Genomic DNA, 26,340 nt, shown 5'->3' with positions numbered 1-26,340 from the left:
AAGCATGTCTATTTTTGTGCTCCTGAACCCCAGAGTGAATACTAATGGCATGCTAGGTATTCAGTGTCTCCTCCTTAACCACTCAGGAAATGTAGTTGCTCAGACACACTTCTCTTTGGAAATGGTTTGTGGAATTTGTTGTGCTGTGGTGAAGCTGAGATCCTTGCATGGCCATGGTAACTGGCAGACCTCTTTGTACAAGGCACACCTATGAGGGTGAGGACTTGCACTTATAATACTTTCCAAAAGTGAAAGCCTCACAAAAATCAAACCAAGCTGTTTCTATTTAAGAAACTCCTTTACTTTTTAATTTCCAAATCTGTGATAAAATCTCCATAGTAGACTCTCAGACACCAGTGCCTACTCACTGATTCTGTGACCATCTTTCTGATACATTGGTCCATCTCATAATTCCCTGGCTCAGTAACCTATAGTGTTCCACATCACATTTTAGATCAAATTCCAATTCTTCAGCCTAGTTTTCAGAGTAACCCATCAAGTGACCCTATCCTGTGACCCTTTATTTTCATGCTTTATCTCGTCCCAACATGGTCACTCTCCTCTACTCAGGCTGATTTTCTGTCCTGATTGATGCTCATTTCACCCCTTCTCTATGTCTTCACACTACTACTCTTGGGGGCTTTAATAAACCTCAGATAATGGTACATAGTCAACATCCCTCCTGATGATGATACAGCCCAGTGAACCAGTGAGTATGAGGGATCCCCTGATTCTTCTGCCCTCCCCTATAGTAAAAGCCTAGGTTTCAGTGGGGTTAACCCTATTCTTCATGGTACCTTGTTAAAAAGCTCCTAGGAAAAGACTCCCAAAACAAGCATGACCAAATCACCTTCTATTCCAATTCTATTGTGTGTATCCCATTTTGAAATTGAATAAATATACTCTGTTTCTCTTAAAAGAATCCTTCTATTCATTAGGAGGTTTCTGTAGGTATCTATAATTAATGCAAAAAGGAGAGACATCACCATAATTTCCTTTCCCACCAACTATTTCTTAAATATAAATGCAGAGGGTGGTCAGGGAGTGAGAAGGCTATCACAACAGTCTTTGTACTTTGTACTACAGCCAAATGGGCAGCCACTAATGCACCATCCTCCTCACCACCCTACCCCCAAATGAAGAATGTAGCATCTTGAAAGTAGTATTTTCCATCAGAAATAACATCAAATTATTTAGTACTTTTTTCTTATATTTGGGCTAAATAGAATGAAACCTCCATAGTTCTTTTCCCCTGCGATTTGACTATTTATTGGCATATATAGATGAAAGTCTAGCTGGAGAGCCTGTCCACTCCAAATAATTCAATTCTACATACACTTCTCAAATTAAAATTTATTTTCTCTTACCGTTACTCCCAGTTGAATACTTAAAAGCAGAAAACCAAGCAAAACCCTCATCACAAACGCAGTTAGTCTAGCAAAACAAATTCGCACATTGGTCATCAGGTCCAGATAGTCATGTCTTATTCCATATTTTAAGTCTTACCTCACTTCTTTGGCAGGAGGTGGGTGACATAGTTTATGTTCAGTCCTTTTGTATTTTGAGTTATCATTTCACTGGAGTCCTAATTCTAAAGTTTTTAAAATTTCAACAAATATTATCTTCTTATATGTCAGCCAAGGTGTTTGGTTTTGGCAACACAGAGATGAACAGGAAACAGTTCCTGCCCTCCAGTATTTGGGTGGGAGAGGCATGACAAATACATAAGGAAGAAAAGTCAACAGAGAACAACTGGAAAGGAGGGGGAAGAGGTGGGTTCTTGGAGGTGGCCCCTCAGTTGAACTTTGAACAAAAGTCAGGCTTTCGAGAGACCCAGGTAAAAGAAGTCTGAGGGAAGGCAGAGAAGATGCATTCTAAGAATGGAGTGTGCGAATGTATGAATACACACAGTCAGGAGAATTTTGGGAACAGCTAGTAGTCCACGTTGTCTGGAATACAGAGTTCTTTTTTTTTTTAATTTTATAGTATTTTATTTGATCATTTCCATGGAATACAGAGTTCTTGAAGGAGAATTACATGAAATATTTTGGACAGGAAGGTAGAAGTCTTGTGGCACCTTTATAGAGGGCCAGACCTTTGAAGCTAAGGAATATATATTTTCTCCCCAAGTTGTAAGCTGAGTAATGTACTAAAAATAGTGCTATTTTTGGAAGAGAGGGATAGAGGTCAGAACTGGAAACTCAGTGGGTTCACACTTCTGGCCTCGAGACCTTGCCTTACCCTTAATTCTTCTAAAGCAAATAACACATGCTTTGTTTCAAAATAGGAGATTTCGAACAATCCTTATGGGAATTAATTATGGAAATAGTCATGCTCTGCCCTTCCCACATAGGCAAGTCCAAATCCTGAACTCCTCTAAGGACATCTGCACTCTCTTGAGCACCTTCTGCCCCTCACTGTTTCCTAGAACTGGGCCTGGCTGAAGGGAGGAATCTTTGGGCAGAAAGGGAGCCAGAGACTTCTCAGCATGGCACCTGTAGCTTGAGTAGTGTTTTGGGGATATAGTGTAGGAGAAGCCTTTTGTGGACAAACCCTTCCCTGGAGAGAGCAAAGGAGATCTGGAGATGCAAGAGGCCAAACCAGATGTCCTCAGACACTCCCAAATGGAAGAGCCCCAGCCCCCTCCACAGCAGGTATGTGGGTACAGCAGGGACACTTGCTATGGAGGAGAACATTGTGTTACTTCTCTTGAACTCTCTAAAGGACTTCCTTTTGGGATGCATGTTGTTGTTGAGTTCACATTTTCACAGAAGCCTTCTCTGGTTTCACAGGAATTTCTTCAGCTGGAGGGTGGATCTACCCAGGACTCTATCACTGTCCCAGAGAACAAAACAGGCAAACAAGCAATAGGCATGTGCCTTGCCCTTCCTTTGTGCCAGGGACTGTGCTAAAGGCTAGAGATGCAAATACAAAGTTAGATGCCCTGGAAGAATTTGGCAACAGAACTCCTTGTTGAGGCAGTGTGGGAAAGGTGATGAGGGCCAGATTCACCAGGCATGAAATTTGTTGGGAGTGTCTGTTTCTTCATTTAATGGAGAAGTTATTGGGATGTTACATGCCCTTGCTGCAAGCAAAAGTCCCTCATCTTTTAAAGTAAAATATATTCCCATGACTGAAAAGCATTTCAAAGAGTCCTTCTCATCCATTAGTTTTTCTCTTGTTCTATGGACCATAGAAGAAATGGTTCCTTGCACCCTGTTTTTTTCCTCACACAACTGGGAAGAGAAACAGAGGTAGAGTTGAAATAGTGATAGATTTGAAATCATGAAATCTCAATTGAAATTTCACTTACAATGCTATTTTTGTAACCTTGGGCAATTGACTTAAACTCTCTGAGCCTCAGTTTCCTCATCTATAAAATGTGGATGTCAAAGAAGATGACTTTTAGATTCTTTTCAGCTCTAAATCTTTGATCCTGACAATATACTAGAAGAATAAAGTAAAACAGTGTGGAGAATGTAAAGGAATCATCTTTGCCTTAGGTAGACCTGAGTTCAGCTCTGCCCCTGCCAAACTAGCTAAGTCACTGAACCTTTCAGTGCCTCCTGGGAACTATGGCTCTAAGTTTGGACTAGTAGGGATTTGCATTAAAAGAGGGAGTCCCCATGCTGGAAGTTTCCTTCACCAGTAAAACCACACAAGGGGACTAAGGGAGGAGAAATGAAAAGAAAATCCCTGCGTGAACATATGAAAAGAGAAAGCACTTTACCTGCCCCTTCCTTCCCTTTCCCCATGAATTTGCTTCCTCACTTCAGTCCCAGACATTCAGGTAATAAGGGTGATTCCTATCTTTAATAAGGTCTTCTCCCACTATATTGAGGAAGAAAGAGAAAAAAGCACCCCTCCTCACAAAAAAGAATTCTACCATACCTCTTCCAGTTCTGAAATGACCTTGATACACTCTCCCTTTGCTTGTACTTCTATCAATCAATAAACATTTATTAAGCACCAATGGTGTGCCAGACATTCTGCTAACTTCTGGGAATATAAAAAAAAAACCAGTCCTTGTTCTGAAGGAACTCACAATCTTCTGGTTTAAATAATGGAATAGCATACTGCTACAGTGGATAGGCAGCCCTGTCACTGATTTGACAAGCTAGTAGGTAGGAGGAATTAAGAAGGGGCATCTGAAGGGATGGTGCCCATCCCAGAGACAGACTGTCCTGTTTTCTTTTCTCCAGCCTGCACAGCTGCTTGTCTTTTGATGCTGCTGCTGACCTATAGCTATCTCTAGTCAAATATGAAGTTGTTGAGAAGTGAATACTTTGCATTACCAACCCCTTCCCACTCCCATATTCTTCCTGATCTGATAATGAAATAATTCACACCGTGAAGAAAAATGTGGAAACAAAAGATACAGTTGTGTTTTGTTCAACTGCTGAGTCGTTCAATTTGACTCCAGACCAAACATCTTTCTGTTTTTACAGGTGAAAATCATGAATAATGTCTAGGATAATCTTTGGATGGAAAGAGTGGGAAGAGGTTGAAATGGAAACCTTGAAGAGAAGAGCTATGAGCTTGAGTTAATAGAGGATAATTCACCAAATAAGGTTTAGAGAAAAGACCTTCTACCATTTTGTGTAAGGAGGCTTTAGAGAGGAGAGAGACTGATTTTCAAGGCTGAACTGGATTATACCTGAGATGATTAATCACTGGCTTCACCTATTTTTATGGAACAGAGAAAGAGAGGGAGAATATTTATTAAGTGTTTACTATCAGGCCTTGTGCTAAGAGCTACAGACACAAGCAATCAATACATGTCCTACTTTCAAGGAACTTACATTCTCAAGGGAGAAAACAACACCTAAAAGCATAATGGGGGAAGGGATTGGATACCTTTGAGGAAACTGCAAGGAAGTGACTTGGAAGCCCCTGTGCTGGGATTTAGGCAGATCTGATATTTAAATATTGTTGTCTCTCCTGATGGAGATTGCCACCCCTTTTTTATTTAGACTATTTTTCCATGGTTACATGGTTCATGATTTCCCCCACTCCTGGAGCTAACAAGCAGTTCCACTGAATTATACATGTATTATTGTTCAAAGCCTTATTTCTATGTTATTCAATCGTATTTGCAGTAGATCTTTTAACATCAAAACATCAAACATATCCCCATCTAACTACGTGATCCCACAGTTTCTTTCTGCTTTCTTTTTTTCTTTCCATTCTGCTCCCACAGTTCTTTCTCTGGATGTGGAGAGCATTCTTTCTCATGAATTCCTCTGGATTGTCCTGGGTCACTGCACTGCTGCTAGTGGAAAAGTCTTTCACATTCGATTGTGCCACAGTGTATCAGTCTCTGTGTACAGTGTTCTCCTGGTTCTGTTCCTTTCACTCTGCATCAATTCCTGGAGGTTGTTCCAGTTCACATGGAATTCCTCCACTTTATTATTCCTTTTAGCACAATAGTATTCCATTACCACCAGATACCACAATTTGTTCAAACATTCCCCAATCCATGGACACCTCCAAGTTTCCAATTTTTTGCCTCCACAAAGAGTGTCACTAAATATTTTTGTACAAGTATTTTTCCTTATTATCTCTTAGGGCTACAAACCCTGATGGAGATTTTTTACAAGGATCCCTTACCTCTTTTCACTCCCCATAAAAATATAAACTACTTCCTTATTTTGAATTTTCAAATCTCACCAGGTTTGAACTGTGATTGGCATACAAAATGTGTATGAATATTTAACTCTACCCAGGATTGACTTTCAGTAGATTGTATGGACTATTTTAGTTGAGTCAAAAGATTTGGGGCAGTATGGGACCTTAGAAATGAATTCAGCCAACATTTTTATTTTATGGGTAACAGAATTGAGAGAGGGAGAGTGAATTGCACAAGGAGGTAGTGAAAAGAATGTTGAACTATGAGAGTCATAGTATCTTAATCTGAATCCCAGATCTGTTATTCTACCTTGGGCCAACCTGGGAAAGTCACTTCATCCCCTGGACCTCTATTCCCTTGTTTGTAAAAAATTAAAAGATTGGAATAGATGATATACTAAGCCATTTCTATATTTACAATAGCACTTCTTAATCTCAGGTACACAGACCCTGGAGTCTGTGGGCAGATGCCACAGAATTCAAGAATTTGGATGGAGAGAAATTACATTTGAATTTTGACTAATCTGTAACTGAAATTTGCCTCAGTTATGAATGTAAGCAACAAAACTTTATTATGAAGAAGTTTCACTGAGTTGTCAAAGAGGTCATGATTTAAGCCCCGAACTGTGATCCAAGATCTTGAGAAGTTCTGTGAGGTTGAAAGGGGTTTAAATACTAGGTAGTCATGGATTGAACAGTTAGGCTGGTTCTTAGACTACAGATAAATAGTCTGTTACTGAATCCATATTCAACACCTTTATTCCTTGGAAGGACATCTAATACCTTGTATTCTGCTAACAAAGCCAGGTCTCCTCCACAAACAATAAAGGCGGGAGGACAGAAGGACATATAAATGGGAAATCTGTTCTTAGAGGGTTTCATAGTGGCAAAAACCAGTTTTATCCCCTCTTGATTAAATTTTCATTTATGCTTGGCTGGTTTCAGATGTCTTTCTGGGATACTTTTCTGACTTTCTACTTTTAATGGAAAGACCTAGGATCTTTGTCCTAGTTCAGTATTCAAGTGTGACACCACCAGCATGGACAGAATGATGCTACTGTCCCTCTGACTCTCCCTTCTCATGGCTTCTTCACCTTCATAGGGTTGTATTGGCTTCAAATCCCTGACTCTTAAATGAGCTCAGTAGGCTCACAAGGAGTGTCCACATACTGCTCTTATATGAATTCATCAGGTTTCTAATAGACTGTTATTAGCTGATTCATCTGCGTCCCTAGGATGTAAGTTCCTTGAGGGCAGGAAGTATTTGTGTTATTATGTCCTTAGTTTCTGGAATGTAATACTTACTTCAAATGCTTTTTGATTTGATTTCTCTCCAAACAACAGATTCTAATAATGCCTGACATCCAAGCTTTTCAACTATTCACAACTCAAGCCCATTTGTTCTTCTCCATGTCCTCTTCAAATCTTCTCGTAATTCACATCAACATTATGAATCAATCAACAAACATTTCTTTAGCATCTATCTTCATGTAACAACAAGACCGCCATGGAAATTTACTTTAATGCTTCATTATATATCAGAGGTAACCCTGGGTTTTGACAACTATAGCTCTGGAGTGTGACTTCAAAAAAATGACAGTAGTCATGGACTGAGCATCAGTCCTAGCCCTGGGGGGCAAGACCAGCCCTGTATCCATCTATTCTTTACCTTAGCTTATCAGTGGCTCACAAGTTTCTTTTAATTTTAAATCTTAATTTTGATTGGTCTCAGAAGAAATGGGAAAGGCACATAATATGGGGAAAACACAAAATAAGCAAGCCAAGTCTAGGCAAAGTATTATGTCTGAATATCATGTTTACACCAACCATATAAATTTAATGAGTGTAAAGAGTGAGTCACTCTGACTTCATCAGCACGTGGGGAAAGCTTCCTGGTAATTCAGTAATCCTCCATTTGCAGCCACCTTGGCATCCCATGAAAGGGGACCTGAGACAAAGTAAAACCTCATTAAAACAATAATGGTTTATTCCAAATAGAGAACAAATTGAACTGACTGATGTGCTCCAGTTGATTACCTTTTGTGCTTTAATGCAATCACTACATAATTCAAAACTAGTTTGGAAGATTATTTTCCTGCTCTGGGAATCTCAAACATATGGGGTTTTACTGATTTTTTTTGAGTGCATAGGTTCTGTTTTGTGATTCCATTGGGGGTATTTACCCATCCCAGTGAGGAAATGACCCAGACCCATGTTTGCAAACCTATGGCACACTGGCAACACCTGAGGCTATTCCTTTCCCCCTCTCCATGTGCACCTGAGGGTATTTCTCCCATCACCTGCCCCTCTGCCCAGCAGCCCATGGGAGTACTTCCTCCCTCCCCTGTCTGGGGTAAGGCATGGGGCTCACATGCAGTGTGAGGGTTTGAAAGATGAATTCTTTGGCCTTTGAGGTTTTCAAGCAGTAGCTGAATAGCCACTTAGGGAATTTGTTGTTCTACTCATGAACATGTCCAGTTATTCCTGCCAATTATCTATTTTGAGAACCAGAGAATATGGCCTTCCAAGGAGATATCATCCATTGTTTTTTAACAAGAATCAATTACAAAGGCTCTAAAAGGTAAGGAGAGATTTAAAAAAAAAACCAACTCTAGACCTACATCTTTGGGCCAGAAAAGCTTATTAGGATGACAGTACCTCAAATCTGTTTATGGCAAGTTAATTTCCTCCTAGGAAACTTTTTCAACAATGGGCAGCAAAATGGTTGAATGGGTAAATGAAGAGAGAGGGGAGGGAGGAAGGGAGAGAGAGAGAGAGAGAAATAGAGAGAGAGAGAGAGAGAGAGAGAGACAGACAGACAGACAGACAGACTTGGGGAAACAGATGAATATCCATTTGCCTATCAGAAAAAGAGAAGAATATTCTGCTCCAAGAAGAGAGAATAGCCTAAAAGCCTCCCTTTTCTAACTATAAGGAAAGAAAAGATCAAGAGGAAATGTCTTCAAAAGATGTGTTCCTTAAACGCCTTCCATCCTTCTATTCTGGTCACCTTATATGTTAAAAGAGGTTCCATGATCAGCCCTTTCCCCTTGAGGACAAGAAATATCGCCATACCATCTGCATTCTAAGCTCAAAAGTTTAAAAGTTTATGGGGAAGTAGGGCAGCTAGGTGGCTCATTGGATTGAGAGCCAGACCTAGAGATTAGAAGTCCTGGGTTCAAATTTGACCTCAAATATTTCCTGTTTGACCCTGGCCAAGTCACTTAATCCTGATTAGCCTAGCCTTTACTATTCTTCTGCTTTGGAACCAATGCACAATATTGATTCTAAGACAAAGGGTAAGAGTTAAAAAAATTTTTTTGTGTGGGTATCCCTTTTCAAAGGAGAGGTCTGTTTGGAATCAAGAGAGTACTTCCCCAATAACATCACATGAATTACAGAACTGCCCTTGGACCTATTGCTCTGACTGCAAATGAATTTGGAAGGCTGAGTTATCATGCCCTGCCCCTACATTCTGGACAGCTAGAAGCTATCTGGGTTTCAGATGGTGACCTATGATGTTGCCATGGATGCCTCAGCAGGAAGGTTGGAGGAATTCATGTTTCAGGGAAGAATTGAACTAGTTCATCTTTGAGGATTCTCTCATTCTGCAGTTCTACAGTTTTGGCTCCAAACCTTGGCTGTATTTTTTCCTTTTCTGAAACAAGATCTCATGCATTAGCAATGTGTTCCTATGCTGCTGGTTTTATGGGATAAATACTTTTGAGAGAGCCATTCCTTCCCAAATTGTAACCTCAGAAGCATATTAAACTTCAGTGTTTTCTAGGATAGGGAATGTTTTGTAGTTATAGGGACCTGGGGATGAGAGATCTTAGGTTTGGAAGGTCATCTAACCTTCCCGTTTTATAGAAGTAAGGAAAATGAATTCCAGCGAGTTCAAATGACTTTCCCAGAGTCCCACAAGTGCTAAATGGCATCTATAGGAGGCCCAACATAGAATTTTGAATAGGAAGGAATCCTCTAGTCTGGCCATCACATCTTTTTAGGTGAGGAAACTTCAGACCTGAAGATGTTGAGACTTATCTACAATCACCCAATTAGGTCGTGGCAGAGAGAAGATGAGAACTCAGATCTCTAAGATACCCAGTTCATCGTCCCTTTCCCCATTAGACCAACGTCTTCTACAGTCTTTAAGTGATACTCTCCCTAGTGGGTCATTATCCTCCTAAAATGTACTTGGAAAGTGGAAAAGAAGGAGGGCTGTACAAAGTCCACCAAACCTGCCTGTGTTGGAGATATTCTGTTTTAGAGAATGGGAAGATAAATGGCAAAGGAAAGAAATGGTCAGGCTTGCTAAATCTTTCTATAATTTGTGATAATAGGATCATAAATTCAAAGTTGAAAGGGACCTTGGAGGCTAAGTGTTCCAGCTCCTTCATTTTATATATGAGCTACTGGAAATCCCGCAGCTTGTGACTTGTCTAAGATCACACAGGTAGAAAAAGTCAGGCCTAAATTAAAGAAGGAGCTCATACCAGCCCTCCCCTGGCTGCTCCAGACAATGCCCATAGCTCATTCATTGCCTCTAGGGTTCAAGCAGCTTAACCACTCAAAAGGCAGAACACCTTGGTAAGCCTCCTTGTTTCTCTCTCCTAGCCCTCTAGCCCCAGCCTGACTTTACATAGCATTTTATTCATTATGCCAATAGTCTGGATAACTCCAAACACCCTTGTGAGTCTGGGTGGCCAATGGGAAGGTCGCAGCATTTCTTGCTTCCCTTACCTAGAAGTTTCCTCTTGAGATTTGCTCTGCAGAATGAACTGGAGATCAAATAATTAGAGACAGAAGAGCCCTAGCCTTGTTAAGCAGTTTACTACATCTGCCAGTGCAGGTCTACTCCCAAATAAATTCCTGTACTTTGGACTTCTCACAACTATTTGCCCTTTCCCCCTTCCCTCCCTATCTATGCCTCCTTTCCTTTCACTTCCCTCTCATCCCTGTCCCTTCCTTTCCCTTACCCTGACTTGTCATCTTTCTTCTGCCTTCTCTTTCCTTCCCCTCTCTGTCTCTTCTCTTCTTTCCCTTCCTCTACCCTTCTCTTTTTTCTCTCTCCTCTCTAGGAAGGTATTTCTGTTTTTGTGTTGGGTCTTTAGATTTTTTTCCTAGTATTTTAAAAACAAAAGCACTATACATACTTTTTCTATTATGTGTTTTACTACTACGGAGGAAATCATGTCAGAAGAACTTCAAAGAAATCTTAGCTTTGGCTAAGAATACAGGCCTCTTGCCTTTCATTCCTGGAAAATTTGAACACTTTCAGAATCCTTTAACTACAGAGTGATGGCTAACACCAGGCATTATTAACATTTTTTGAGTGAAAATCCCTAGAGAAGTTGGCTTTCTCGTTAGGGGTTGCTCATATTTTAAAAAATGTGAGCAATTGGGTAAAACTGGCCATTGGGAGATGTAAGAACTGTCAGATCAACTAATGAAGGCAATAGTTATCCACGCATCTAAGATTCCATACATGGGGCTTATTATTATACGGTCTGAGCTATTGGTGCAGCCTCATTGGAAAAAGTCACATTACGCATTTAAATCTCTTTGGTTGATATGTCTGGGTCACTTTAGGAGGGGAGGGTGTGCATACCTCTGCTTTGTGAGAATATAGGGGAATCACTTCCCTCCTCTCCAGGCTATACTCAAGAGGTTCTTTCTACCATACTCCAGAAATCTCTTCACCCTGAAAGCTTACTTTACCCCCCACACACACACACACACACACACTTCATGCATGGGAAGACCCCTCCCCCAGAATTATCTTCCTGTGATTGACTGACTCCTCTCCAAATCTGTATTTGTAAGGAGACACAGGGCAGCCAGATCATCATTGCTCTCTAGGGTATCTTCCTGTGTCTCCTGGACTTTCTCTATGATGCTCACAGGTCTGGTACCTTCGTTTAGTAATCATCTACTATGTCCCAGGCACTGTGCTAATTGCCAAAGATACAAAAAAGAACAAAAGATAGTCCCTGCCCTCAAAGTGCTAAATATCTAATGAGAGATAACAAAACAAAATCCATACAAACAAGCTATGTGCAAGGTTAATGGGAAATAATGGCAAAAGGAAAAGCACTAGAAATAAGAAGAGTTGAGGAAGGCTTTCCAGTAGAAGATGGGATTTTAGTTGGGGACCTAAGGGAAGACATAGAAACAAGCTGGTGAGGAGGGATGAAGAGGGAGAACATTCCAAGTATGGGTGACAGTCAGAGAAATGCTTAGAGCAATAATACAAGTTAATATAATTAGGTGTTTGTTATATATGATATTTTCTGATTTGTGAAATACTTTATCTTTCATTTGATACAAAGTAGTTGAGGTAAAAAGCAGGTGTTCAAATAGAGAATTGTTCAATCTTGCAATGGAGTCATCACTTTTAGTTGAATAGGAATTATCTATAAAACTGGAAATGATGGCTATATGCCCTCAGAATTATTATGAAGAGAAATTGAGTTAAAATGCATGCAGGTGTCTGACAAATGCTAGTTATATGTGCCTGGAACATGGCAAATGTTTAACATGTTTATTGATTGATTGACTGATCTAAGTAACAGATTGGAGTTAAGGCAGCTAGGTGGCACAGTGGACTTGGAATCAAGTCTTGTGTTCATGAGCTCACATCCAGCCTTAGACACTTATTGGCTGCGTGACCCTGCAAGTCACTTAACCCTGTTTGTCTCAGTTCCTCATCTGTCAAATGAGTTGGAGACATTAATGGCAAACTACTGCAGTATCTTTACCAAGAAAACCTCAAATGGAGTCATGAAGAGTCATGAACACAACTGAAATGATTGAACAAAAACACACATTTTAAGGCTATTAAGAGGAGCTCTGAACTGTACCTCATTATGGGGACCAAAGGGAGGAAATGCAAGTGGCTCAGATCAGAGAGCTCTGTTCATAAATCATAACAGAGTACATAACAGGGCATGGTGTAGTGAAGAGAGTAGAGGACCTGGGCATGGAATCCTTCTTCCACAGCTTATTCAAATTGTGTGACCTTAGTCAAGTCACTTAATCTCTGACCATCAATTACCTCATCAACTAAATGGGGTTAATAATCCTTATAGTAGAAATCTCATAGGATTGTTGTGAGGATCCCAGGAATTTATATTAGAAATTAAGTGATGTTAAAGTCCATCTAGTCCAACTCTCACATTTTACAGAGATTAAGTGATTTGTCCAAGGTCACGCTGGTAGTTAATGTTGGATCTGATATTTGAAACTAGGGCCTTTAATGTCAAATCTAGTATTCTTTCCTTTATACCATTCAGCTTCTTTCTATAAAACTCTCTGTAAAGTATTACTATGATTAATTTTGTTTTCTTTATTCACGATCATTCATCAGCCTCCCCTTTTGCTATCCAATCTTGTCCATTCTTCCAGGTCAAGTTCTTCTTCCCTCCTCTCCAGGCTATACTCAGGAGGTTCTTTCTACCGTACTCCAGAAATCTCTTCACCCTGAAAGCTTACTTTACCCCCCCCACACACACACACACTTCATGCATTGGAAGACCAGTAACACACAATTGACACTTAATTTGTTCTCTAGTTATTTCTCATCTGTTCTCCCCAATATCCTCTTCCCCCTGCCCCAGATCATCAGCTTCTTAAGCGGGCAATATTGATGATTTACCCTTCTTTTGGGGTCCCACCCATCCCAGCTAGTATCTGTCACACTCCTGGATACAGAATACATGCAACACCTAACTGGTTAACTGATAATTTTCATATATAAAACATTAGCACATTTGACAGCAGCACTAGGAAGAAAAGCTGTCCTTTCTTTCAACCTAAAGGACGCTTTGGCTGCAAATGGATATGTGATTAGAGGACATCAAATTCTGTATGTGAGGAGATTTCTAACACATGACAGTAAAAGTCAGCAAGTTTTCAGAGTTAAAGTTTCTGACTTGGGAATTATAGGAAGGGAAAGAGCTGGTGTTCATATTTTGAAGAGAATATGTATAAGGAAGAAAGCATTTGCTTCTTTTTAGGTCTTTTTAAAAAAAAGCATGTCTGCCTCAGTTATCTATCTGGACAAGATATTTGATTCTGATTTCTCTCACTTCAAGGGTTAAGTTTTTTACTTTGTTAGTTTATTTTTTTTTAGGGAACGAGTTTCCATAAAATTTGTCCTTTTTTATGTAGTCAGTAGAGGTGACCAAATGGCAAATACTTTAAGTGCCCCCACTTTTAGGAAAGTGGTATCATTTCTTGCCTGTTTGGAGTGTCCTAATGTATCTTTTCAATGTCAGATGCAAAGACAAGGTATTCTCCTCCAAAGGGCCTTTTTTCTTAATTTAATCTACTACACTTTTTCAGAAACTAAGTAGTTTGTTGAAAGGAAAATCTAGAGCCATCTCAAAGATCTGTGAGGTTGCTTTTTCTGACAAAGTATATTCCTATTCCAATATTGGGACTAGTTTACTTCAAACCAAACATTTCCAAAAAAAAGTACAGTCTAGTCATTACCACTTGTTTGGTTCAAGCAATAAATAATCATAGTCCAATTAATGAATAATTACATGGGTTACTTTCACTACATGGTCACCTGGCAGAAATTCTACCACTTTGGGTTGGGACCTCAATTTAGTTAAATAAACATTTGCTAATCACCCTTGTACACTGGTGTGCACCACGCTTGGTATATGTAGTAGATAGGGAACAGAGCTCAGAGTTGGGGAGACCTAGGTCCAAGATGCTTCTGCCACTTGATGAATGGTCATGTCAGTTAATCTCACAGTGCTTTAGGAAATTCTCTAAGGCTATAATTTATAGCATGTAAACTATAGTTTCCTGTACAAGTAGATTGAATGGCAAGGGGACCAAATATTTGGCACTATAGGTAGTGCTGAAAATACAAAGACAAAAATAAAGCTGCTTCTGCCTTCAAGGAGCTTACCGTACGCTTAAGAGGTGGATATAACACCTACATTTTCCTAGCAGAGTTATTGAACACAATTGATTTATCCACCTTATTTAGATCTTCTCATCTGGTAAGAATAGAAACAGTCAGGTGCTAGCTAGCCTTATTTCCTTTAGGGAAAGCGAAATATACTATTTTACTTTCCATCTTGGAACTCCTTGAAGAAGAGATCAGAAATACCCTATCTCTATCCAATTTAGGTCAATAAAACTATTAAATGGTGATATTCCTAGTGAAATTTATACTCAGTCCACCAGATTTTATTTACTCTTTTTTTTTAAGTGAACTGAACTTAGTTTTGTCTGTGTGGAAAACTCTAGGGTTTGGAATGAACTTCAAAATGGATTATCATAAGTCAATTAATTTTGAATTTAAAATAAAGAATTACAGATAGATAATCCATGTGTTTCTTGAGTACCCACATTATGCTAAGCTATCTCAACAGAGGCATTGTACACACTGGCAAGAACCCCTGTGGAGGTTTTATAGGAACCCATGGACATGAATCACATAAGATGAGAAGGTATGAATGAATGAATGGAAGTTTTATTGATAAAGGGAACACCCACATATGTGATATCACAAATTCACTAAAGTAATGAAAACCACCAGATCATGGGCTATTTCAGTGTATCTTGGATAGCATTTTTCACAAATTGCTCATTTGTCTTATCTCTGACTACTTTGGAAATTCCGTGGGGGCTGGGGTTCATTTGTCCCATTCCTTCTATACCTTATATAGTAGCTTATAGGTACAGAATGCTTTGAAATAGACACCCATTGATAGAGTTCATGTGGATAGCAATCTGATTGATTATTTCCATTTTTACCCAACAACTCTGCAACAGAGATCATTAAAATTGCGACTCAGTTCCAATATGGCTGTATCCATTCGCCAAGCCTCTATTAATTGGAAAGGTTGGTAAATGAAAGAATGGAGCTTTTAAAAACAAAAACAAAAAAAAGACATGAAATTTCAGTTACCAAAACTAAATTCCTGCCCAACTATGCCACTCTTTCCCCTTATATAATACTGCCTTACTGATTTTCAAAGTAGTCTCAGTGACAGATTTAGAAATAGAATTGTTGCAGTCTAGTCATAGACACATCTTCCCTCTCCTGTTAAGGATATGTGTCTGTGCACATTTGTGTCTACTATTATAACACCTGTTAACAGTTGTTCAAGTCATAGGAAATGGAATTGCCATACATCTCTCCTATAATATGCTTTAGCCTCAGGTCCTTGTTAGAAATGAAATTTTTACAGTAGAGGTTCAGCAATAAAAATCCTAATGGCATACCCAGGGACAATATGTTTTTAAAAATAACTTTCATAGCAGTCACCTTGACCACACAAAGCCATTCAAATTTCTGAATTCAGAATTCTTGATGGAGTTTTCTTCCCTGCCCCCAACCACAACCCTAACCTTCTCCCCCAAAATTGATTTTCCAGATTGCCCAATCATGATGGTATTGAAAACATTTACAAGTGTAATAATAGAATGTTATATTCCCCCTTCTCTTCCTTTAATGACTTTTGCAGACCAGAAGCCCAAAGCTTTCTCAAAGCCCTCAACCGCTCAATTTAGGAGACCAGGCTGAACATCTGTCAGAGGCATCTGCTGATTCTTTGGAAGCCATGTCAGAGGGAGAGTCACCGACTCCTTTTTCCAGAGGTAGCCGTACCCGGGCAAGCCTTCCAGTGGTGAGGTCAACCAACCAGACAAAGGAGAGATCTCTGGGTAAGTGTTGGAAATGAGTTTAACCTGCCTTACTCTTTGCCTTTGTGTGTTTGGTGTAAATTTGTTAAAAAAAAAACACTTTTAGAAATGTACACCTGCAATCAATGTTAATCTAAAATTGGTCCTGATTTATTAAAAACACAAGCCACAGAAATCATATTTTTGCAATGAGGTGGTATTTGAAGGGGAAAGAATATAAGAAAAGGTTTAGATAATCAGAAAGAGTCAAGGTATTGACCACAGCTGATAATCATAGAGGACAGTCCAATATTCTAAAATGCCACAAATCCTTTGCTTGGGGCAGGCATGATATCATGAGTATAGGAAGGTATCCTGATTCTGGACAACCATAATGTATAATTTAGCTATAAATGTCCTTTGATACTAAAAGGACCTGAATGTGCTAAAGAGCCTGCATTATACATACATACACACACATATAGATATAGAGAGGATAGATGGATGGATGGATAGATAGATAAGATAGATAGATAGATAGATAGATAGATAGATAGATAGATAGATAGATAGATAGATAGATAGATGAGAGAGAGAATGGACAGAGGGAAACATAGCCAGACAGACAGATAGATAGAAAGAAAGATAAGAAACATAGACAGACAGATAGATAAGTAGATAGATAGATAGATAGATAGATAGATAGATAGATAGATAGATAGATAGATGAGAGAGAATAGACAGAGGGAAACATAGCCAGACAGACAGATAGAAAGAAAGATAAGAAAGATAGACAGACAGATAGATAAGTAGATCGATAGATAGATGATGGATAGATAGATAGATAGATGGATGGATAGATGGATAGATGGATATAGATGAGAGAGAGAGAATGGATAGAGGGGAACATAGCCAGACAGATAGATAGAAAGATAGAGAGAAAGACAGACAGATAGATAGACAGATAGACAGATATACATACATACATACAGACAGATATATAGATAGACATAGACAGACACAGATAGATAGATATACAGATAGATAGACAGACATATAGACAGACACAGATAGATAGATGGACAGACAGATAGATAGACATATAGACAGATACAGATAGATAGACAGATAGAAAGATGATTTTTACAACACCAATAATACTATGTTCAATATTCATATCATTTTCTGTGTAGATACTCTCTAAACTGATAATCATGACCTTCCTATACATACTCAGTAGCTCACTTCTGAAGGTGGTTGTAGTTGTTAAAAAAAAGTAATCAGCCTGCAGCTAACCCATCTTATCACTAGTTGATGTTGAAACTTGCTATATTTCCCTAGTCTGGTACTGTGATAACCAGCAGTCAGAGCCTCACTGAGCTCCCATTCAAATGCTTTCTTATCAATCTACAAACTTTAATTAAGCATCTGCCATGTACCAAGGACAATGCTAGGTAGTAGAGATTCAAAGACAAAAACTGAAACAGTCTCTGCTCTTATTCTTGTAGGGGAGACAACATAGGCACATAGAAATAAATAGAGAAGTATTGAAAAATCAAGGTGAAGTTATTTGGAGAAATAGCTAGGGGCAACTAGGTGACTCAGCAGATAGGGAATCAGGCCTATACACAGAAGGTTCTGGATTCAAATCTAGACTCAGACACTTCCTAACACTGTGACTCTTGGCAAGTCACTTAACTCCAATTACCTAACCCTTACTGCACATTTGCCTTGGAACCAATTCTTAGCATCAATTTTAAGACAGAAGATAAGAGATTTTTTGGGTTTTGGTTTTGGTTTGTTTTTTAAACCCTTACCTTCTGTCTTAGAACTGGTTCTAAGGCAGAAGAGTGGTAACGGCTAAGCAATAGGGGTTAATTGACTTGTCCAGAGTCACACAGCTGGGAAGTGTCTGAGGCCAGATTTGAACCCAGGACCTCCCATCTCTGGGCCTGACTCTTAATCTACTGAGTGACCCAGCTGCCCCCTGTTTGTTTTTTTTTTAAAGGAAAGAAACAGATAGAAAAATGAGGAAAAGCCTTATCTCATATGCAGTGCTTAAGCTAAGCTTTAAGGAAGATGTGAGGGAGGAGCAAAATACTTTCTAAACATAAGAAAGACTCGAAACAGTGTCCTGTACCAGGAATAGCAATTGGACTAGTTGGGCAAGAACAAAGTGTAAGCCTGAAAAGTAGATAATAACAAAATTGGGAATGCCACAAAGAGGTTGTATTTTATTCTAGAAGTAATAACGTGGCTGTTGGATTAGGAGAAAGGCATGGTTAGACCCTCAGGAATATCACTTTTAACATCTATGTGGAGGATGAAATAGAATGGGAAGTGACCACAGGCAAGGGGAACAATTAGGAGGTTACTGCAGTTGTCTGGGTAAGGGGTGAGAGGAAAAACTAGGAGCTGTGTGAGTGGGGAGGGGAGGGCAGAGTCAAGAGACACTTCATGGACAGAGCCAATAGCCAAGAAATTTAGCCAAATTGGCTTTGAGAGTGAGAGGGATGAAGTCTGGGAAATGTAATCAACGCAGAAAAAGTAATCAACAATGTTAATTGCTGCAGAGAATGAGAATAATGATTGGAAAGAGTCCATTGGATTTGGCATTTAATAGATCATTGGTGATTCTGAAGAGAACATTTTTCAATTGAGTATTAAGGCCAAATACCAGGTTGAACAATGAATAAAGGAAAAGGAGGTAGAAACAGTGAGTGTAAATTGGTTTTTCTATGGATTTGGCTATGAAAGGAGACAAGATATAGGATACCTTGAGGGGATGGTAGGTCAGGTGAAAGTATTTTGTTTAAAGAGAGGTTTGGGCATATTTATAAGCATTAGGAAAGAAACCAGGAAACCTCAAAGATTAGAGTAAGAAGGGAGATGATTGTGGGACAATGTGAAAGAGGAAATATTATGCAGTGGAATTAAAAGTATAAATAGAAGCCTTACTTAGCCTGAGCGAAGAGAAAGGCCACCACTCTGTGGAAGACTAGAATAAATAGGAAAAGAAGAGATGATGTGAAAGGGATTAAGGAAAGTTATCATAGAGGAAATGGTACTTGAGTTCAGCTCTGCAGGAAGCTAAAGATACCAAGAGATGAAGAATCAGGACATTGGCCACATGGGAGATAGCCTCTACAAACACACAGAGACAGGAGCCATGATAATTGAGACCAGAAACAGAAAATAGTTCAAGTTGGCTGGAACCTTACCTGTATCATAAGCCTAGGAGGTAGCCCCAGGGCAGAATATGAACAGCCTTCAGCCCAGAGTTGGTATGGCATGTTGGGCAGAGCCTGATAGAGCTCACATTCTTGGACCAACAAAGGGCATTAAAGGAAGACTTTGGTGGAGAAATTCTACTGACGGATTCAATTCTTGGCCTTTTGACTAAGATCAAGAATACTTAAATAGTGTTGACCCCATTTATGTTGGATTTTTCCCCCTAAATATAAATTCTGATGTAATTTGCTTGATCTTTTTCTTGTGACTGCTCACTTAAATGAATTGTTGTGAATCATGATTATTATATTTCTACCAGTTTATTATACAATGTTGATGCCTCTTCATGTGCTTAATAACTTTAAACAGAACTTAAGATTTTTGGGACAACCCATATATATGCATGTATGTACTATTGTACATATATAAGCAATAAATAATCATAGTCCAATTAATGAATAATTACATGGGTTACCTTAACAATTGTAAATATTTATAACTTTTCTCATTTTATTCCAATATTAATTATAATAAATATCCTACAGTTTATGGCACTCAAGTCTTAAATTATTTTTGCAGCTATTCTCATGATAAATCCCTAAAACTAGTAAAATGGGCATTTTTATGCCTATTTTAAAGAGTTGAAGCATGAAATACCGAAGTTACTAACCCCAAATCACTTGAAGGAGAATTTGAGGTGAAAGAAATTCCAGTAGCTATCAGATACTTATCCCCAAAGGTATCTTAGGTACAATTTAAGAATAAATGGCCCAGTCTATACTTAAATATTTCCTTTGAAAGTGGACCCACTCTTTCCAAAAGCAGCCTGTTCCACTTTGGGGTCTCTAGTTGTAACGCTGTTCTTCCATGTCCTAATTTACTCCTGGTCACTTTCTACTCTTTACTCTCAATTCTGCTTTCTGGAGCAAATCAGAATGTCTTTTCCATTCTATAAGAAGAATAAGCCTTCTACTTCCATATTCTGGCCAGGTTCTAAACTATTATCATGTTCCTTCTCAGACCTCCTCAAGGTGAAATCTGCTGGTCTTGAACAGACTTGATATTAAATCCCATAATTCCCAGTCCTTACAACCCTTCTATGAGATCAGAGAACCACCACAACTCACCTAGACTGAAGAGATGCCCTCTTATTTTGCAAAAACAGAAGGAGAAGGAGAAGAAATGAAATTGAAAAGAAATGCCCTCTCCTCCCACCATATCTGTGTCAACTCTGGAATTTGTTTTATAAGGGAATCTTTGTGTCAGAAAGGTGCTTTCCACCAACTAATACCAGCTGGCACACATGGTGGATTTTAGGAACAGAGCCATAGGGCAGGGAGACTTCATAAAGAGATGGCAGAGCTTTTACAGCAATTTCTGAGCCTGGCCAGTTTTCCTCACAGGGGTAGGTGAAATGCAACCAAGGGTTTGGCTTCATAGATGCATACAGAATTAGCAACTACAAAAAAGCCTAGGTGTAAGACTCAAACTATGCCAGGTTCATCATCTAGGCACAGGTAATTGTTTCTCCTTTGATTGCTTGGAATGCTTCATAGCCCAGAGGAATCCACTTCTTCCAGAAAAATAATTATAAAGATTCCTCCAAAGTAATCGGAACCCCAGTGACCAGGAAGACATCAGTCCATCACTTTCAGAGGTTGGCTCCCTTCATCACCCGAATCTTTTATTCTGGTGGCTTTTTGTGACCTTGTCCATTTTTCCTATGTGAGCCCACATGGTGTTATTCCACCAAGTGGGACAGGGAATTGGAGTCCCAGAAAGCCAGTCCCAAGCCTCACCTCCAGAAACATTTGCTTCAACTTGTTTTAAAGAAAATCCTTCTAAGTACAGCTATATTTAACGTGCAGAGAGTCTTGCTCGGTGGGAATAAGAGTGCTATCCAGAAAGCCTCCAGGGTACAGGAACAGCTCAATTTCAGTGGCCCCCTCCCCCTAAAAAATGTAGGCATCAATTGGTTGTGCATTAGGGACTGCAGAAGAGAACTTTACAGAGATTTAACCTCCTGGAAACCTACTGGAAGTTCATATTGCCTTTTGTTGTCTGTACAGAATAATCTTATCCTTATCCAAAGAATTTTAATGATGCACCCACACAGCTCGTGCACCCTAGTAGAGAATGTCAGAAACCATCCCTTACAGTTGATCCTCCAGACAACAATCCTATGGGGAAGCTGTGAGGGAGAAGCTTAAGGACGCTGTGGATTACTGTTGGCTTGCTGGGTTTATCCCTCCCTAAGATGCCTCTTAGTAACAGCCCAAACTGGGGCTGCAAATAGGAAGGGGGTAATGAGAGCTATGCTTGGAATGTTGGGACTTGGGGAGGGACCATTCCCTTTTTTTTGGAGATCCTTAAAACCTGCCATAATTTATACCCAGACACCAAACCCAGATTCTTCATGCTGGAGAGAGAATTTGGGTTCTCTAGAGATTGTATAAATTGTGGCCAAATGGGTCAATTGCTAGCCGTAGTATAGAATGTCAAGGAGTACAATGGGATTTCCTTTCATTATCTCATTTGGCCTTGCCAACAACCCATGATTAAAGGTAGGATTCTACCCCATTTTACAGAGACTCAGAAGGTTCAAGTGACTTACTTGACTGTGGTCACACAGCTTGTAAGTAGCAGAGGCAAGATTCTGACTCCAAATTCACCACTATTTCCATTAAACCAAGCCGCCTCTCTGGCACTAACTATGCTATTTTTAACTACTGTATCCCCACGATTTAACACAGTGACTTTTTTTTAGAGAGGGTCTTTTATTTTTTTTCAGTTACATGTAAAAACTGTTGTTTTTTTTTACAATTGTTTTCTGACATTTTAGGATTCAGATTTTTTTCCCCACCCTCCCTTCCTCCCCTCCACAAGGCAGTAAATAGTCTGATATAGCTTATATCGGTGCTTTTATGTAATACATATTTCCATATTGCTCATTCCATGACAGAAGACACATATCACACATCCAGTAAAAAACCCATGAAGGAAATAAGGTGGAAAATAGCATGCTTTGATCTGCACTCAGACTCCAATAGTTCCTTCTTTGGCTGTGAATAGCATTTTTCATCATGCGTCCCCAGTGACTTTTTTAAAAGTGGATATTATTTTTCAATGAGTAAGTTTTTATTTTCACTCCCCACCCTACCCATCCCTCACTCTACCAGGAAAAAATAGGGAAAGAAAAACCTTTTTATCAATATGGAAAAGTAAGGAAAACTAATTCCTATATTGGCCATGTCCAAAAATGTATGCCACATTCTATATGGTAGCTTATTACCTCTTTTGGAGGTAGGTAACATTCTTTATAATTGATTTTGGGGATCTTAGTTGGCCATTTAGATGATTACAATTTTAAAGACTGAGAATTTTTTTATTTTCACAATGTTGTTATAGTGTCATTCGATTTTTTAAAAAACCTCTACCTTCTGTCTTCAAACGATACTATACTGGTTATCTGTTCCAAAACAGAAGAATGGGAAGGGCTAGTCTATTAGGTTAAGTGACTTGCCTAGGATCATACAGCTAGGACGTATCTAAGGCCACATTTGAACCCAGGACCTTTATCTCCAAGACTGGCTCTCTTTCTACCGAGCCACCTACTGGCCTCTAATATAATTTAATTTTCTGGTTCTGCTGATTTTATTCTTTGCCACTGCATAAAGGTCTTTTCAGATTTCTCTCTGAAACTATTTCCTTCATTATTTCTTGTGACTAAACAGCTTTCTATCACAGTCTTATACCATAATCTCTTCAACCATTCTCTCACCGGTGGGCACCTACTTAGTTTCCAGTTCGATTCTATCATAAAATGTAGTACAACAAATACTTTTGTATGTAGAGGACCTTTTCTTCTTTGATTTCTTTGGGCTATAGGAATACACCTGAATCAGTTTACACGGTTTAGAAACATTCTGGCCTCTAGTTCCAAATTGCCTTCCAATTCAAAATTCCACCAACTATGTCTCAAAAAGACAGTTCTGACTTAATGTAAAGAATTCTGAAAGAAATCTACATTCTAAAAAAAAACAGCGTACCTATGTTAACTTTATGCTATAGTACTGTGCGCTCTCTCTCTCACTCTCTCTATTTCTGACTCTGTCCGTCTGTCTCTCTCTGTCTGTCTGTCTGTCTGTCTGTCTGTCTGTCTCTCTCTCTCTCTCTCTCTCTTTCTCTCTCTCTCTCTCTCTCTCTCTCTCTCTCTCTCTCTCTCTCTCTCTCTCTCTCTCTCTCTCTCTCTCTCTCTCTCTCTCTCTCTCTCTCTCTCTCTCTCTCTCTCTCTCTCTCCTTCTTTCCTTCTCACCCCTTCCCCCTTCTCCTCATGCTGAGGGGGCATTGGTAAGGTCTGTACCATACTTGCTACTCCCTACCAAAAAAACCCTAAACCTTAAAAAGAATTTTTTTCTAAGTAAAAGTTAAATCAATGGGGAGAGACTACTGCCAGATCAAGGGCTTAATTTAAGATTTCTGACACTGAGAGATGAGCCCTTTGCCCCACTCGGTCCCTCTCCCCACCTGCCATATCTAGCTCTCCACATGTTTGTTTTCTGTCTGTTCAGTCTCCTGTACCTTGTGTCTATCCGTAGCCCCCATTGTGTTGCCCATAATTTCCTGTCTCTGTCCATGTCCATCCCATTTGTCACCCTAACCCTTATGTGTTTCCTTGATCTTGCTTCTCTGTCCTTGATCCTCACATCTCCTTGAAGCCTCTCTCCATGGGCTCTCAACCTCCTGCCTGCTTCCTTCCCTTCCTCCCTCCTTTCCCCATGTCTTCAGACAAATCTGTGTTATGTAAAGCAAGAACTGTCTGTATCTCATTTCCCTCCACAGCCCCAACACATTTTTGTCGATTTTCATTTTTGTCAAATTTGCCATTCTGATGGGTGTGAGGTAGAATTTCGATGTCACTTTAATTTCTATTTCTAATTATTAGCAAATGGGGATTCATTAAATACTTATTAAGTGACAAGCTCTTGGAATACAAATAGATACAAAGGATATTGCCTGCACTTAAGGAGCCTCCACTCTAATTGGACTCTAACTCTTAACATATATAAGTGTTCTATAGCAGAGTGTATCAAAAGACCCAAAAGTCTTAATGGTGTAGCAGCAAGTTAGATGGCAAGACCAAGGTATCCTGAAGGTTTAGCAGCAGGTCTACTAACAATGTATGAGAAACTGGAGAGCACAGAGGATAGACAGATGGCGAGTCTGACAGGTGGTGAAGTTCTGTCTTCCACGATGTTAGTTATTGACTACTATTGATGGAAGAAGCCATATATGCTCTGACCTTAGCAAATACTTATTAAATGGAATTGAATTAAATATGCAAATCAAAGTGAGTCACCAGGAATCCATTTTTGGAGTTTTAACAAGTGTGGAAAGGAGGTGAAAGGGTGTATAGGAAGGGAATGTTATGTAGAATTGCTAAATCTAGTCATCCACTATCTCCTTAATCTTACAAATAATAATAACTAAAATTGATAGTGTTTTAATATCTGCAAATATTACTACAATTTACAAATAACTCATTTGATCCATCACAAATCTCTGTGAGGTAAAGTGCTATTATTTTTCCCACCTAAGGAAACTGAAGCAGTCATTGACCAAGTGACTTGCCCAGGGTCACACAGCTAGTTATTTGTCTGAGGAAGGTTTCCTTGACTCCGGGTCTAACATTTTATCTCTTAGTTGGCACACCTTGGAAGTTGGAGCTTCTTTTCTGTTGTGTACTTTAAGTTTCTCTTGAGGTACTTTGTAACATTCTTTTTCACTCTGTCTTCTAGTTTTTAAGAACACAGTGAAAAGTAAATTAGGAACCTTTTCTTCCAATCAAATTTGAGTTTATAATCTCACTGAAAAAAAATGATCTCTAAATTTTATGTTTAGAATAATCCAGTAATAATAATAATAAGAGAAGTGCCTTAATAAAACATCTGTCCAGAATGGGAGGAGAGCCAGATGTTTAGCAGTTAACCTTAGAGAGAGCCATACCTACAAAGTGTTCCCACCATTGTTTGGCCTCTCAAAGAGCTTGAAAATGAAACCTATTTGAAAACAATGTTAGTATCCTTCCTGCTCCTGTCAGATTCCTCTCTTGAACATTTTCTGTTTGGAAACTTTCAAATCAGTTCATTTTAGATTGGAATACAGCTTTGATCACGTGCTCTGGTGGGTCAAAGGTTTTGAGGATCTTTTTCTGTGAGGTATTGCCCCCCCACACACACCTACAGACAGAAAAAAAAAAGAAAGAAAGCAAACCGAAAAAGGACGAAAACTGCACAAGGTGTAGATTGAGTGTATTTGTAACCTAGAAGGCATGACGTTTGATCTGCATGAAGCTCTCTATTTCCAGTAACCTTGACAAAGACTGCAGCATTTCTTTCTCTCAGAAGCTGCCCTGGATCAGTTTATGATAGCAGAACTGGCTGAGGCACCTGGGCTGATGTTTCTAAACTGGCCTGATCCTTAGCTGGAAAAAGAGGACCTACCTCCAGGGGGCAGAGTAAGACAGCTCTTGGATATCTGATTAACTTGGGTGGCTCTTTTCCTGGGGAGATTCTAGTACCTTGGGCAGGTCTCCAAGATGCTGGAGGTCGGAAGGGATAATCTGTCTCCCAGAAGCTGGGCAGTGATGATGAGATGCCAAAAAGGAAAGCTATGCCCTTGATAACACCTACTGAATTTCTTTTGCTTAATGTTGTAATGGACAAAATGAGGAATATGGAGTTACGCAGAAACTCAGGTTCAAACCCTACCTCTAGCACCTACCAAATGTGGCAAAAATGTATTAGCAGAGACACAAAAAATAAAAACCAA

At 39.3% G+C, this 26,340-nt stretch overlaps 1 protein-coding gene across 20 annotated transcripts in view; it reads left to right on the top strand.

The window, feature by feature from the left end:
* The window catches only part of KIAA1217 (KIAA1217 ortholog), a 1,016,332-nt gene that overhangs the window by 805,386 nt on the left and 184,606 nt on the right, over positions 1–26,340 (top strand). For all 20 annotated transcript variants that reach the window (XM_056800101.1, XM_056800103.1, XM_056800095.1 and 17 more), the window contains one exon: positions 16,122–16,320. In XM_056800101.1, the coding sequence (XP_056656079.1) occupies positions 16,122–16,320 (199 nt within the window). The remainder of the gene's footprint in view (positions 1–16,121; positions 16,321–26,340) is intronic.

This window comes from Monodelphis domestica, chromosome 5 (genome assembly GCF_027887165.1).
Source record: "Monodelphis domestica isolate mMonDom1 chromosome 5, mMonDom1.pri, whole genome shotgun sequence".
Taxonomy (NCBI): domain Eukaryota; kingdom Metazoa; phylum Chordata; class Mammalia; order Didelphimorphia; family Didelphidae; genus Monodelphis; species Monodelphis domestica.
This window is presented reverse-complemented; position numbering and strand designations above follow the sequence as displayed.